The sequence below is a fragment of the Cricetulus griseus genome, chromosome 2 (genome assembly GCF_003668045.3).
Source record: "Cricetulus griseus strain 17A/GY chromosome 2, alternate assembly CriGri-PICRH-1.0, whole genome shotgun sequence".
In the NCBI taxonomy this organism is placed as follows: Eukaryota; Metazoa; Chordata; class Mammalia; order Rodentia; family Cricetidae; genus Cricetulus; species Cricetulus griseus.
The window spans coordinates 238,477,397-238,492,284 of NC_048595.1; the positions used below are offsets into that span (position 1 = coordinate 238,477,397).

Genomic DNA, 14,888 nt, shown 5'->3' on the forward strand with positions numbered 1-14,888 from the left:
TAGATGTTAAAATTGAAACATAATTTTGATTGATATTTCCTTTGTTGTGTATGTGAAGTCCTTCTTCATATCTTCTTATTAAATTGGTTTGAAGCCTATTTTTAAGACATTAAAATGTATACACCAGCTTGTTTCTCAAGTCCATTTGCTTGTAATATATTTTTCTAACCCTTTGAGATAGGTAATGTCTATCATTGATGTTGATTTTTAAAGAGAATTTGTTGCTTTCCCTTGATGAAAATAAGTTAGGTAATTGGCTAGGAGAATATCGAAGACAATTTTCATTACTGATGATGCTCAGGTTTAAGAAGGTAGGGATAGAGAATTACTGTATCCATAGCTCCTACTAAGTTCTAATTCACTGATTATTAGCACTTATGGAGCAATGTTGTAGTGCAGTTACCATTAAATACCCAACATGTGCCTTCTGTGAGGTCTTGTGTTTATATGTCCCTTCCACCTAGACTGCTGTTGTCATCCCATACACTGTGTTCAGTGGCATAAAATGTCTGTACACAAAGAGTATACCACATAGCCTCATCTATGAGAAAACATGGTATGTACTCACTCATATATGGATATCAGGCATGGAGCAAAGGATTACTAGCCTATATTCCGCACCACCAGGGAAGCTAGGAAGTAAGGAAGACCCTAAGAGAGACATACATGGTCCCCCAGAGAAGGAAGAAGGGATGAGACCTCCTGAGCAAATTGGGAACATGGGGGGAGGGGAGAGGGAATTAAGAAAAAAAGAAGGGGAGAAGAAAAGGGGAGAGGACATGAGGGAGCAGCAATGTTGAGTCAGGGGAAAATTCAGGAGAGCAAGAGAAGAGGTACCATAATAGAGGTAGCCATTATAGGTCTAAAGAAAAATATGGCATTAGGGAAATGTACAGAGATCTGCAAGAATGACCCCACTAAGAATCTAAGCAATAGTGGAGAAGCTACCTTAACTGCCTTTCCCCTATAATGAGATTGACGACTGCTTTATATGCCATCCTAGAGACTTCATTCAGTAGGTGATGGAAGCATAAGCAGGTACCCACAGCTAAACACTGAGCTGAACTCCTGGAATCCAGATGCAGATAGGGAGGAGTGATGAGCAAAGGGGTCAAGACCAGACTGGAAAAAACCACAGAAACCTCTGATCTGAACAAGGGGAAGCCCATGAACCCCAGACTGATAGCTGGGGAGCCAGCATAGCACTGACCCAGACCCCCGAACATGGGGGCATTCTATGGGGCCTCTGATAGTGTGGATCAGTATTTATTAACTAGTGTATGAATGGACTTCCAGAGTACATTGCACACAGAGAAATACTGTCTCAGCCTAGACACCCTGTGGAGGCCCTAGGCCCTGCTCCAAATGTTGTGACAGACATTGAAGATCCCCCATAGAAGGCCTCGTGCTCCCTGGGGAGCAGAAAGGGGATGGATGGTGGGTCAATGGGGGCAGAGGAGAAGGGGAGGGAGAGGGAACTGGGATTGACCTGTAAAACAAGATTGTTTCTGTTTTAAATTTTAAAAAATCAAAAATTAAAAAGAAGGCATTGGTTCAGTAAAAATCTTTTGAAATAGAGGACTTGAGGAAACACTGGAGTCAGCTATCTAGATGAGATTGTGCTAAAATCTCATTTCCAGAAGTATTTTCAACATCACAAAAATTATTTGAAAAGTTGCCATGATATATTGGTGTAGATTTACTATACCTGAGGTTAGGCAGAATAGTAGTCATTCCCTTCCATAAACCTGTCTATACTTATTAATTTGTCTTGGATCTCTAGGGTTTCCCCTACTTTTTAGCTTTGTCTGTGATACAGAATATTCTCTTTATAATGAGAAAATGAAATAGAGCCATTACACTAAAGAATATGCCCTATTCATCAGTTTCTAGTTGCTACCAACTTATCGTCAAATGTGCTTTAGCTTGTGGAATGAAAGTTTTAATGGAAAATGAAGCTACCACACGGCAGTGGAGTATGGTGACTGACTTTCCTCATTAATGTCACACTTCACTAGACACATTTCACACAACAGTGAATCATGCTTAAAAGAGCAGCCTATACTTTAGTGACAATACATAAGCTGCAGAGTTGCATAGGAAGTGTTGGCAGTCTTAACTTCCCTTTCAGAACCCTCTCACAGATGCCTGATGGACAATTCACAAAGTACATTTGCTGTTTTATAGATTGGAACGTGGGACCCAGCCAGTGGCCTGAATATGACAGAAAGTCAGAAAGGAAAGCCAGCAAACATCACAGACTCCCTGTCTAATCGTTCATTGATTGTTACCACCATTTTGGTAAGTGACTGTTTTTCAAGTATTTTAGAAAAATGTAGATATCATTGATGTGATAGAAAAAAGACATTATAATGGGAATACTATGAACAGAATGCAATGTGTCTTATAGTCATTTAGCAAATACTATAAAATAGGAAAGTCCATTCAGTACATATTTTTTGTTAATCTTCAGTGAATGTTTGAGGTACCTGTATTGATAAACAACCTCGTGAACTATTGAAAATCTTTACATTTCTACAGAATTTGCTACTATTGATGAATTGCCAGTGTCCACATATGAAAAATAATAGACATGTAGATGGATATAGTTAAAGGAATAGCCAAACATAAACTCTTCTTTTACTAAAAATGTATTTCACATTATTGCAATCCTTTTTCAATATTTTTCTATAATCATGCTTTAATCTTGTTTTCAATTTCATTGTTTCCATCTGGACTAATAGCTCTCATTTCACTAATTTCTTTCATGAAAAATAATGGAAAATGCTTTTAAAAACCAGAAACATTTTCACTGCCAAAATAATTAAATCAATGTTGATATGTTGGATATTTTACCAATGTCATAATTATGTGTTTTAATTAGCTTGCCAGTAATGGTCACTTATGCCATTTGCAAAGGATAATTTTTAGTGTAAGTATTATATTATTTAGTTGGTATTTCTTACTATCAAGATAGCTTACTAGTTCCCCTTCTATGCCACCACTAACTATAGGAAAACAAATTTAGAGGCTCAGAAAACCCCTTTATATACTTAGCAGTCATAGTTTCTAAATTTGTGTACATTGATAAATCAGGCCAGAAGGAGGTAATATTTTTAGATCATAGTAACAAAAATGGTTGTCGAAACTGGAAGCATTTCAAAAAACGGAATAAGTTTTTTATAATTAAGCAATGCTGGCCACAATGACATAAAAGCCTTCAGGTGGTGAGGTTTTTCATTTTTTAGCTGAGTACTTCAGACTCTTCAATGTCATATCTAAAACCTTAAAGTGCCTCTTCAATTTAATATTAGGTCTCCTCTATCTTTTCAAACACACTTCTAAATACAGCAAACCAGAACACATCTTTATTCAAAACTTCACTACAGGCAATAACACACCTGACTTCTTGTCCATCAAACCATTTGTCCTAGATGTCACAATTCCTATTAGGACAGTTTCACTTATCCCTTCTGCGGATAGCCAGGCTGTTATCCTAAGCTTTTTATTGTAACAATGTAATACTGTAATTTTTCTGATTTCCTGCTACACATAATTTTAAATAATCCACAATGATCTGTAAAACATAATAATATTTCATCCTTGACATTTGAGTTTTTGTCTCTTCCCATTCTTTATTTATTTCCTCATTAGAAAATATGTTTCCTGATTGAACTGGGATATGGAGATAACCTTCAATTGTGACTGCTTAAGCCTTGCTTGCTTTTCTTGGCAAATGGTCTTCTCCAATTGTGATTTTTATTGTACTTTTCATTTACATACAATTCACAATTAATATTACACTTTTTTGATTCACATGTACATCATCCTCCAAAACATTATTGATGAACTGAACTTGACTCTGTCTCACTTCTCTACAAAATGTATCCCACAAATCTCAAAGAGTAAAGATCATGCCTAAAACATCTGTAACCTATAAACTGGTCCTTTCTGTGGCCTCCCAACCAAAATTCCAAATGTATCCTCTATTTTATGACAACAAACCTTTACTCAATTCTTATACTTCACATATCAATTCATCATTTTAGCCTCACATCTGAAGTGTCAATCCCATGTAACCATTCTGCTTAATTAGGAATGTTCTGGGGTGGGAAGCTGTGTGCTTTACACTCACAATATTCTGTCATCATATTTACCATCCATTAAAAAGGATTTTTATTTGTGCATATCTGTGTCTCCCTTTATTGTGAAATTACACAATGCCAATAATCAAACTTTATACGCTTTTGGTTTCTTACTGCCAGAGTTATGTCCCATTTTATATAAAAATCAATATTTATCAATATTCATAAAACAAACAAATAATATTTAATTAACTTAGAATTATAGAAAATGCTCTCTTTTAAATGATTAGAGTTAAATATGCTTAAATGTTCAGGTTATACAATTTGTCTAATGAAACAAAATAATTAATATCATATAATTTTAACTAATTACTTAGGACTAATTACTTGTTACTTAATATTTTTACAAAGGAATTTATATATTTTCTCAATCATAAACAATTTTGCATTTACTAATACACAAGTACCATTTCATTACAGTTTTTTTTGTTTGTTTGGTGGTGGTGGTACTAGGGTTTGAACTTGGTTAGTGTTTAGTATCCTAGACAAGTGTGCTAGTTTGTTTTAACACAGGGTCTTGCTAAGTGTCAAAGCTACCTTTGATCTAATTTTTTATTTTATTTTCCCCTTTTTTATTAGAAAGAAAATTATTTTACATGTCAATCCCAGGTCCCTCTCCCTTCCCTCTTCCCCTGCCCCCCCCAACTAAAGCCCTACCCATCCCATATCCTTTCTGCTCCCAAGGGAGGGTGAGGCCTTCCAGAAGGTGGTCTTCAATGTCTGTCATATTCTTTGGGATAGGGCCTAGGCCAACCCCTTTGTGTCTAGGCTCAGGGGGTATCCCTCCATGTGGGATGGGCTCCTAAAGTCCATTCCTATGGTAGCGATAAGTACTGATCCACTACAAAAGGCCCCACAGATTTCCAAGGTCTCCTCACTGACACCCACATTCAGGTTGTCTGGATCAGTCCCATGCTGGATTCTCAGCTATCAGTATGGGGACCAAGAGTTTTCCCTTGTTCAGGTCAGCTGTTTCGGTGGTTTCTTCTTTTTATACCCCAGGCTATTTTTGACTTTATGTTCAACTCAGCCTCCCCTATAGTTGGGATTATTGACTTGAATTACTAAGGCAAACTAATTGAGACTTATATCAGAGCCAGCTAAAAAGCATAAGGATATTACCATAACAATGCACAAAGCAGAGCTGAAATACTTGAAGCAATGTTTCTGCGTTTCAGGCATGGTTATTTTTATGTATAAGAGTTCCACAGATAGTAGTGATTTGCAGTGACACTTGACAACTACCAGTTGGTTCAATATTCCTTACAACTAATGTGATTATCAATCAAACATACATGATACTTAGATTTTAAGTATACTATTTACATTTTAGAGTATTTCAATATGCTAGTTTTTAAAATTCTGTCATGTTCTAAAAAGAAAAAAAGTATGTCATCTTATTTCCATATCCTCAAATTGTTTGTTGTCATTGTTTATTTTTGTTGCTATTGAGGTTCTTTTTTATTTAATACTCTGATCATCAAGAATGCATAACAAGAATAGAAAAATTCAAAGGGATTATTTATCATGTTTATGCTGAACCTTTACAGTATCTCACCATGTAATTCATAGGTGTGACTTCTGGATAAATTGTTTCTCACACTTGGCAGCTTGTGTAGTATTTCTGGCACCATGGAAGCTAGACAAAAATAAAGGGGCTTTTAGGGTAGATCCAGCTCACATTATCCGGATCCTGTGTTCTGAGTGTGTAGTGTCTTCAGCAATAGAGACTTCAGCTTCTGAGAGGCAACCAAGGGTAATGCAGTTGCTTGCATTATCAACCATTTGAAAGGAACTTTCTTATGCCTGGGGCTGTGTTTTTACTAGTCTATGGTTTTGTATAGAACATTGTCAGCCCAAGTGACTTAATCTCTGTAAGCTATATATGTACACACACATGCTAAGAAAGGTATGCCTAAATACACTTAAATATATTGTGTATAATTTTAAGTAAACATAAAAAAACAACTTTGATGTTATATGTTCTGTGGTGATATCTTGCTTTTACAAATAAAACATGCCTGAAGATCAGAGGATGGAATTTTCCACTAGCTAACCATAGAGGTCAGGAGCTCTGAACAGCCAGACGGGAAGTGAGATGGCTTGGTGAGGAGGGGATATTAGCAGCACAAAACAGGAACTTGCTCTTTTTTTCCCCCATTGGAAATGAATGGGGCAAAGGTGGCTTTGTTTTGCTCTTCCTTTTCTCTGATCTCTCAGCGATTTTCCTCTATATCAGTCTCTGGGTTTTTACTATTTAGACCAAAGAAGAACTCCATTTACACTGTCTTTTGTCCTTCCTCCTTCTGTACTGAACTTCTTCTTCTTTCTAAAAGTGGAACCCCATTTTTCTGTTTCATAACACTTGTATTCAGCTGGCCTAAACAAATATTTATTGAATAATGAAGATACAGTAACAATTTTGTGTGCTTAAAGATATATTTGATAAACAGGATATATATACATATATATGTATATATACATATGTTTGAATATATACACCTTGGAAATTATGATGCACACTGGAAACTTCATACTTGTATACATACATACACACACACACACACACACACACACACACACACAACCTGTATTATGAAAAAAAAAAGTTGAGTACTTCATGCTTTAGGTACAAGTTTATTCTGAGGCTATGAGTGGAAAAATGTCACTTTAAGAATCATTTAAAAATTGGTAATTATGGATTGTTGTTATAGATTATACTGTTTTTAGTAAATTAGGAGTTGCCAATTCTCCTCCAATATCCACTGTGTCACTACCATGGAGCATTTAGCCAGCATTCCAGTACTAGGCACTGCTTCCCTCTTGTTCATCTGGTCTGAACTCCAATTAGAGACGTGTTGGTTACTGCCAACATACATGTGCCACTACTTTACCTTAGTGTTAAACTTGTCAGATACATCTCAATCTTGCACCTAAAGTTCAAGGAACACAATAGAAAATGTGGCAGAAAGATTGTAAGAGCCAGAAGATCAGAGAGTTTGAAGTAAGATTGTGTTTCCTAGTAAAATTAGAAGCTGCACCATAATGTCGTAACAGCATGTGGTATTCCCCCAGGGAAGAACACATCCATTGATTTTCCACTGTCAAATGGTTAACTCTGAAAACATATATACAAGTAACATTGTACAGATGGAACAGGACAAATATAATTTTAAATAAGGCAGTTGTCTTAATTAAGAGCTTCATTTCTGTTGATGAACCCCTTGGCCAAAAGTAACTTAGGGAAGAAAGGCTTTATGTTTTATTACAATTCCAGGTAACAGTCCATTCCCTGAGGGAAGTTAGGACAGAAACTCAAGCAGAGCAAAAACCTGGAGTCAGTACCTGAATCAGAAGCCATGGAGGAATGCTGTTTATTGATTTGCTCTTCACAGCTTGCTTAGATTGCTCGCTTTCCCCCATCCAGTCTGGCAGCTCCTATAGCAGAGAAGCCTTTTCCTATCAATATTTAATCAAGAAAACACCCTGCAAGGTTGCCTACAGGCCAGTCTTAAGGAATCATTTTCTTAATTAAGATTTCTACTTCCCAGATATGTCTGGGTTTGTGCCAAGTTGAAAAAAGACACCCAGCACAGCAGTTGAAACCCAAAGTTCAAGAAGGACTCAACAAGAGGTGAGAACAGTATAAGCAAAATCCCTAACACAAAAAAGATTTCAGATACATTTTAAGGTGATGATGAGGACTAGGATTGGCACACTGGTTTGTTTCTCAACTTTATGTGACTGGATTATGTAGATATGGGCAATTATAATCAACAATAGCAGACATTTATAGGATGCTTCCTTTATAATTTTTTTTATTTAAATTAGAAACAAGATTGTTTTACATGTCAAACCCTGTTCCCTTTTCCTCCCCTCCTCCCCAACTCTTACTAACACCCTACCTATTCAATACCATTTCTGCTCCCCAGGGAGAGTGTGGCCTTCCATGGGGGGGGGTCTTCAGAGTCTGTCATATCCTTTGGGATAGGGTCTAGGCTCTCTCCTGTGTGTCTATCCCTCTATGTGAAATGGGCTCCCAAAGTCCATTCCTGTGCTAGGGATACATACTGATCCATTACAAGAGGCCCCATAGATTTCCAAAGCTTCCTCACTGACACCTACATTCATGGGGTCTGGATCAGTTGCATGCTGGTTTCCCAGTGATCAGTCTGGGGGCCAAGAGATCCCCCTTGTTCAGGTCAGCTGTTTCTGTGGGTTTCACCAGACTCCTTGGTACTAGGCATAAATCAAACAATTTGCCACACATTGTATTTTTCACAATAACATTTTTAAAAATAAGGGCATATACCACTACATCAGTCAATTTGTTCTTTTTAAATTCTGCTCTATTACTTATGTACTTTATGAATAGGAGTATTTTGCCTGTGCATCATGTGCATCCCTGCTGTTTCTGAAGGCAAGAAAGGGAAATCTCATCTTATGGAATTGGAGTGCCGCATGATTCTGAGCTACCAGGTGGTTGATGGGAGCTGATTTCAGGTCTTTGGGAACATCAGTAAATGTTCTTAACCGCTGAACCCTCTCCTAAGCCCCAAAATTTCATAATAATCTTTTGAAGTAGAAACCATTATTCAGTTTTATAAGTAAAGAAAATAGCATATAGAATGCCTACACATGTACATTTTATACATTTCTCATGCCTACTCAACTAGAAAGTGGAGTAATAGAATTTCTTCTAAATTATCTGGCCACCATAAACTACTGATACTACAAAATGAGATTTGTAGATTTTTAGTGATGTACTGTGGAAATGGGAACAAAAAGAAAACTACAGCTATGAGCAAAATTGTACTTTGACTGAAATCATTATACCTAAAACAACACTTGTCATTATAAGCTCCGATAATGTCTAGACCAATGTTGATTTTGTTGGATATTCTTATATACCTACTTTTTGTCCTTTATGGAAGACAGTACTTGGGCACTCTTGCTTGAATATTTGGGCTCTACTTCCCAAACTTACCTAATATAGTGTAGTTTTTTTTTTTCAGCCTCTTTGGATAAAAACCTCTTATGTCCATAGGCAAATAAAATAGCCCCAGGATTCAATCACAATTTCCTCTTTTAAACTGAGATTCAAAATCTGAGCTGGTTACCAATATTTTTAGACTATCCCTTCAACAACAGGAGGTAGACCCAATATACCATGTGGGGTAAACTACACATTTACACTGTGAAGGAAATTCATTTTAAAAAGCATTAATTGCTTTTAAGTGCATATCTCTTTAACATTTGAAATAGGAGGTATGATATTACACGTCTAGAGATATATGGATCTAAAGTTGTCCACTTCAATCTCAGGTTCCTCTCACTTTGTACTGTGCTTCCCCACACTACTTTGGACTTCAAATTGTAGGTGTAATTATTGTTGAAATTCTGTTTCTGTTTTCAATTTTTAGACTACTTTAACTTATGATACTTTATGTAAGCTCATATGTGGAATGCATTTTCCCTCCAGGTTCTTTACATTCAATAATTTACCTCCTATCTAAATATGGTGAATGCTTCCCTTTGTTTGGATTTGTATAAGAATAGGTTTGTTAATCAAAGAATTACTTGCTCTTACATGCCACTGTACATTTACTTCCCTCTCCTCCCCCTTGTACATTACAGACACTAGAATGAAAATGGCAGCCTTGGAGCTCTGCAGGATTTTCAGGAAAGCCTTTGCTCTCTGGAGAGTTCTTTCCAGTTGTTTCAGGATTTTAACAAGTGTGTGTGCCCCTACAACTTAGTCTTTTTCCTTTAGCCATCTGGAAGTTTGTATATTACAATGTACAGTTTACTTGCTTAGGCTTCTTAACTTTTTTTTTCACAACCTTTAAACACAGACTTATCTGAGGAAAAAAAAAACTAAATGACAATATAAGGGTTTAGCATATAGAAGAGAAAGGTGACCAAGACATTACCTAAACAGTTTTGCAGTCTTAACTGTAATATCAACAAATTGGGCTTCCAGAACTGCTGTCAATGACTTTCCCCTCTGATCCTTCCCTTTCATAGCAGGACAACCAAGTATGTGATTCACAGACAGTTATAGAATTTAGGCTTGGAAGTCCAGACACAGAAGCTTCACCAAGAAAAAGATTTTATTGGCTGGGCATTGGTGGTGCATGCTTTTAATCCCAGCACTTGGGAGGCAGAGGCAAGCAGATCTCTGTGAGCTTGAGGCCAGCCTGGTCTCCAGAGTGAGTGCCAGGATAGGCTCCAAAGCTACACAGAGAGACCATGTCTCACAAAACCAAAAAAAAAAAAAAAAAAAGATTTTATCCTTACACTCTGTATACAATTTCTAAGTAGATTCACACATTTATTGAAGAATATATAGATATTATGTATATATATATATATATGTGTGTGTGTGTGTGTGTGTGTGTGTGTGTGTGTGTGTACACCTTAATTTTCTTTAACATGTGAGATGACAGATTTAATTTCCTTATACCTGTTCACTAATTCAACCTACTTGCTCAAAGGCAGCATAACTTTCCACACTATGTTTTTGGTACACTTCAGGGATTGTGATTGCTTTACAGTAACCTCTTCCCATTCTTACTTTCTTATCCCTTCATATTAGATTTTAACAACTTTGTCATTTTCACAGTTAAATATTAAGGTATGTAATAGTATAATGAATATATGAGGGCATCAGGGATAAAATCAAGAAAGAGGTAGTGGAAATATTACAAACCAGAGGACCAGATGCCAGCTGATGGATAGTGTTCACTAGACATGACATAAAATCTGTACATTTTAAGAATCAGCAGTATGGTTACCTAAATGAATCCTGAGTGACAACACCAGATGACATGCCAATGCTGACAGGAGAAATTCCATAGTGTTACACCATCAGATGAAGAACAATTAATACATGGTTTCCTAAAGACAGAGAATCTTTTCTTCAGGGATACTCTCCCACATAGATTTTCCACTCCAAAGTTGTTACTCTGGATACATGTACATATAACAAAGCTAAATGGACTTAGTAGGTTTTTTTGTTGTTTGTGTGTGTGTGTGTGTGTGTGTGAGTGTGTAAGAGAGAGAGAGCAACATACACACACACACACACACAGAGTAATAATTAAAGAGAAAGTTATAAATTGGAAGGGAGTGAGGAATACTTGAGTTGTTAGGGTAGGAGTGATATAGATACAAAGTTGGTGTCATTCTTTGCAAGTGAGGTGTGTTTCATGGAAGCAGTCCTTAATAGATCCTGTCTTTTGATTGATTTCACATTTTTCGTTGAAGAATTGAGACCATTAATGTTCTGAATTATTATGTACATTGATCTCTATCACATCTTGTATCTGTTATATTTTCTTTTTTTGTATCTACATCATTTTATTTTACATAATATCCAGAGTTGCCCCATTCCTCTGCTCCTTCTACTTCCCCATCTCAACCACCTCATCCATTACCCAAAAAGCATAAGGCCTCCCATGTAGATCGAACAAACCTGGCACATCAAGTTGAGGCAGGACCAAGCATCTATCCCCCATCCCCCATAGCGAGGATCAAGGCTGAGCAAGGTATCCCTCCTTGCGAATGGGCTACAAAAATCTACCTCATGCACCAAGTATAGATCCTGGTCCCACTGCCAGGGGTCCCACACACAGACCAAGCCACACAACTATCACCCAAATGCAGAGGGCCTAATTTAGGCCCATAAGTCTCACCATCTATTGGTCCAGAATCCAAGATGTCCCAGGATCTCAGGTCAGCTGTCTCTGCAAATTTCCCCCTCATGATGTTGACCTGCATTTCTTATATAATCTCTCCTCCTTCTCTTTGACTTGACACCCAGAGGTCAGGCCAGTGCTCAGTGGTGGATCTCTGTGTCTGCTTCCATCAGCTACTGGATGGAGGTTCTATGATGATAATTATGTTAGTCACTAATCTGATTAGAGGAGTTATAGCTGGGGTCATCGTTATGGATTCCTGGAAATTTTCTTATCATCAAGTTTCTCCCTAACCCCATAATGGCTCCCTCTATAAAGATATCTCTTTCATAGCTCTCCCTCTCTGTTCCTCCCCTGACTCACCCACCCTGTCCCACTCAGGTTCTCATCCCCATGTCCTACCCTTTAACCTCCCCCACATCCAGATTACCCAGAAGATCCCATTTATTTCCCCTTCCTAGGGTGATCCATGCATATCTCTTAGGGTCTTTCTTATTACCTAGCTTCACTGGGGGTGAGGATTGTAGCCTGGTTATCTTTGCTTTACATATACTTATGGGTGACTAAATACCTTATTTGTCTTTCTTGGTTTGAGTTACCTTACTCAGGATGATTTGTTCTAGTTCCATCCATTTGCCTGCAAATTGCCTTATTACTCTGTTTTGTACAGCTTAGTAATATTATATCATGTAAATATATCAAGTTTTCTTTATCCATTCTTCAGTTGAGGGGCATCTAAGTGGTTTCCAGGTTCTGGCTTTATGAATAATCCTGCTATGAAAACAGTTGAGAAAGTTGTACAGTCTCTTGAATTTGTGATTTTTCTTTCATGATTTTGATATTTTAACTCTGAGTACTGTCTGTTTGGTGTTACGTAGGCTTTTGTGGGTGGGAATTTCTCCATGCTCGGGGCATGTTCTTCTATGGTTTTATTAAAAACACCTTTATGAATTTGGTATGTGTATTTCTTTGTCTATACAAAAACTTTGTTCTTTTTTTGTAACTTTTTTCAGGTTTTTTTTTTTTTTTTTTTTTTTTGTTTTCGAGACAGGGTTTCTCTGTGTAGCTTTGGAGCCTATTCTGGCACTCGCTCTGGAGACCAGGCTAGCCTCGAACACACAGAGATCTGCCTGCCTCCGCCTCCTGATGCTGGGATTAAAGGCTTGCACCACGAATCCCTGGCTTTTTTCAACTTTTTTATTTGAATTAGAAACAGGATTGTTTTACATGACAATCCCAATTCCCTTCTCCCACCCATCCTCCCCGACCACCCGCCAAATAAAACCCTATCTATCACATATCCTTTTTCCTCCCACTGGATGGTGAGGCCTTCCATAGGGTGTCATCAGAGTCTATGGTATCCTTTGGGATAGGGCCTAGGCCCACCCCTGTGTGTCTTGGCTCAGGGAGTATTCCTCTATATGGAATGGGCTCCCAAACTCCACACCTATGCTAGCGATAAGTACTGAACTTCTACAGGAGGTCCCATAGATTTCCAAGGTTTCCTCATAGAAACCCATGTTCCTGGGGTCTGGATCAATCCCATGCTGGTATTCCACCTATCAGTCTGGGGAGCAAGACTTCCCCGATGTTCAGGTCAGCTGTTACTGTGGGTTTCACCAGCCTGGTCTGGACCCATGGGCTCTTCCTTCATCATTCTCTGCATCTGGGTTTCAGTTCAGTTTGGTGATTAGTTGTGGGTGTCTGCTTCTACTTCCACCAGCTGCTGGATGAAGGTTATAGGATGGCGTATAAGATAGTCATCAATCTCATTATCAGGGGAGGGCATTTAAGGTAGCCTCTCCTCAGTTACTTAGATTGTTAGCTGGTGTCATCTTTGTAGATCTCCAGACATTTCCCCAGTGCCTAATTTCTCTGTAAATCAAAAATGTCTCCCTCTATTATATCTCCATTCTTGTTATCATCTATTCTTTGCCTGACTCAACCTTTCTGCTCCCTCATGTCCTCTGCATCCCTCCTCTTCTCCCCTTCTCATTCTCCTAGCTCCCTGCCCCCTCTTCCCACGTCCCCAATTTGCTCAGGAGCTCTTGACCCTTTCCCCTTCTCCAGGGGACCATGTATGTGTCTCTTAGTGTCCTACTAGATGAAGGCTCTAAGAATGGTAACCAAGGTAGACACCAATCTCATTATAGGGACTGGCATCAATGGGATTTTCTCCACCTCAAGATCCAGCAATTCCTCTCTCGGGCATATACCCAAAGAATGCATATTCATACAAGGACATCTGTTCAATGATATTGATAGCAGCACTATTTGTAATAGCCAGAACCTGGAAGCAACCTAGCTCCTCAACTGAAGAATGGATAGAGAAAATATGGTACATTTACACAATGGAGTCCTATTCAGCAGAAAAAAAACAATGGAATCTTGAAATTTCAGGCAAATGAATGGAACTAGAAGAAACCATTCTGAGTGAGGTAATCCAGTCACAAAAAGATAAAGATGGCATGGACTCATATATGATTTTTAGACATAGAGCAAAGGATTACCAGTCTACAATCCACATTGCCAGAGGAGCTAGGAAACAAAGAAACCCTGAAAGAAGATTGCATAGTCCCTTGAAGAAGGGGAGAGGATAAAAACCCCTGAAAAAAGTGGGAGCATGGGGCATGGGTGGACAGGAAGGAGGTGGGAAGGGAAGAAGGGGAGGGGGGAGGAGAGCAAGAGGACTGAGACAGGGGAGGCATAGAGGAGGGCAAGAAAGGAGACGCCTTGATAGAGGGAGACAGTACAGATTTGGAGAGTGGCAGAGCAGAAGTGTTAGGGGATCCACAAGGATGACCCCAACTGAGAATCACCATTCTTTCAGTAGAGGCATTTGTTATGCTCAAGGATGGTTGTATTAGGTTTGAAGAGTAATTTGCCTCCGGACTTGGAGCCTCTATTCCTTGTCCTTCTGAGAGTCAGCTTCTATATTCAGACCAAATCACTTTCTTAGTGTCAACAACCAACTCTGCCTTGCAGTCATGACACTATCTCCTCTGACTTCTAGTGTGGCTTTCTGCCCAGAAGCCCTAGTCTT

At 38.3% G+C, this 14,888-nt stretch overlaps 1 protein-coding gene across 1 annotated transcript in view; it reads left to right on the top strand.

Annotated features, from left to right (window-relative positions):
• Grik2 (glutamate ionotropic receptor kainate type subunit 2) overlaps nucleotides 1-14,888 on the top strand; it is a 650,167-nt gene that overhangs the window by 402,226 nt on the left and 233,053 nt on the right. Inside the window, exon 9 of the mRNA XM_027402939.2 lies at nucleotides 2,188-2,301. Coding sequence (XP_027258740.1) covers nucleotides 2,188-2,301 — 114 coding nt within the window. The remainder of the gene's footprint in view (nucleotides 1-2,187; nucleotides 2,302-14,888) is intronic.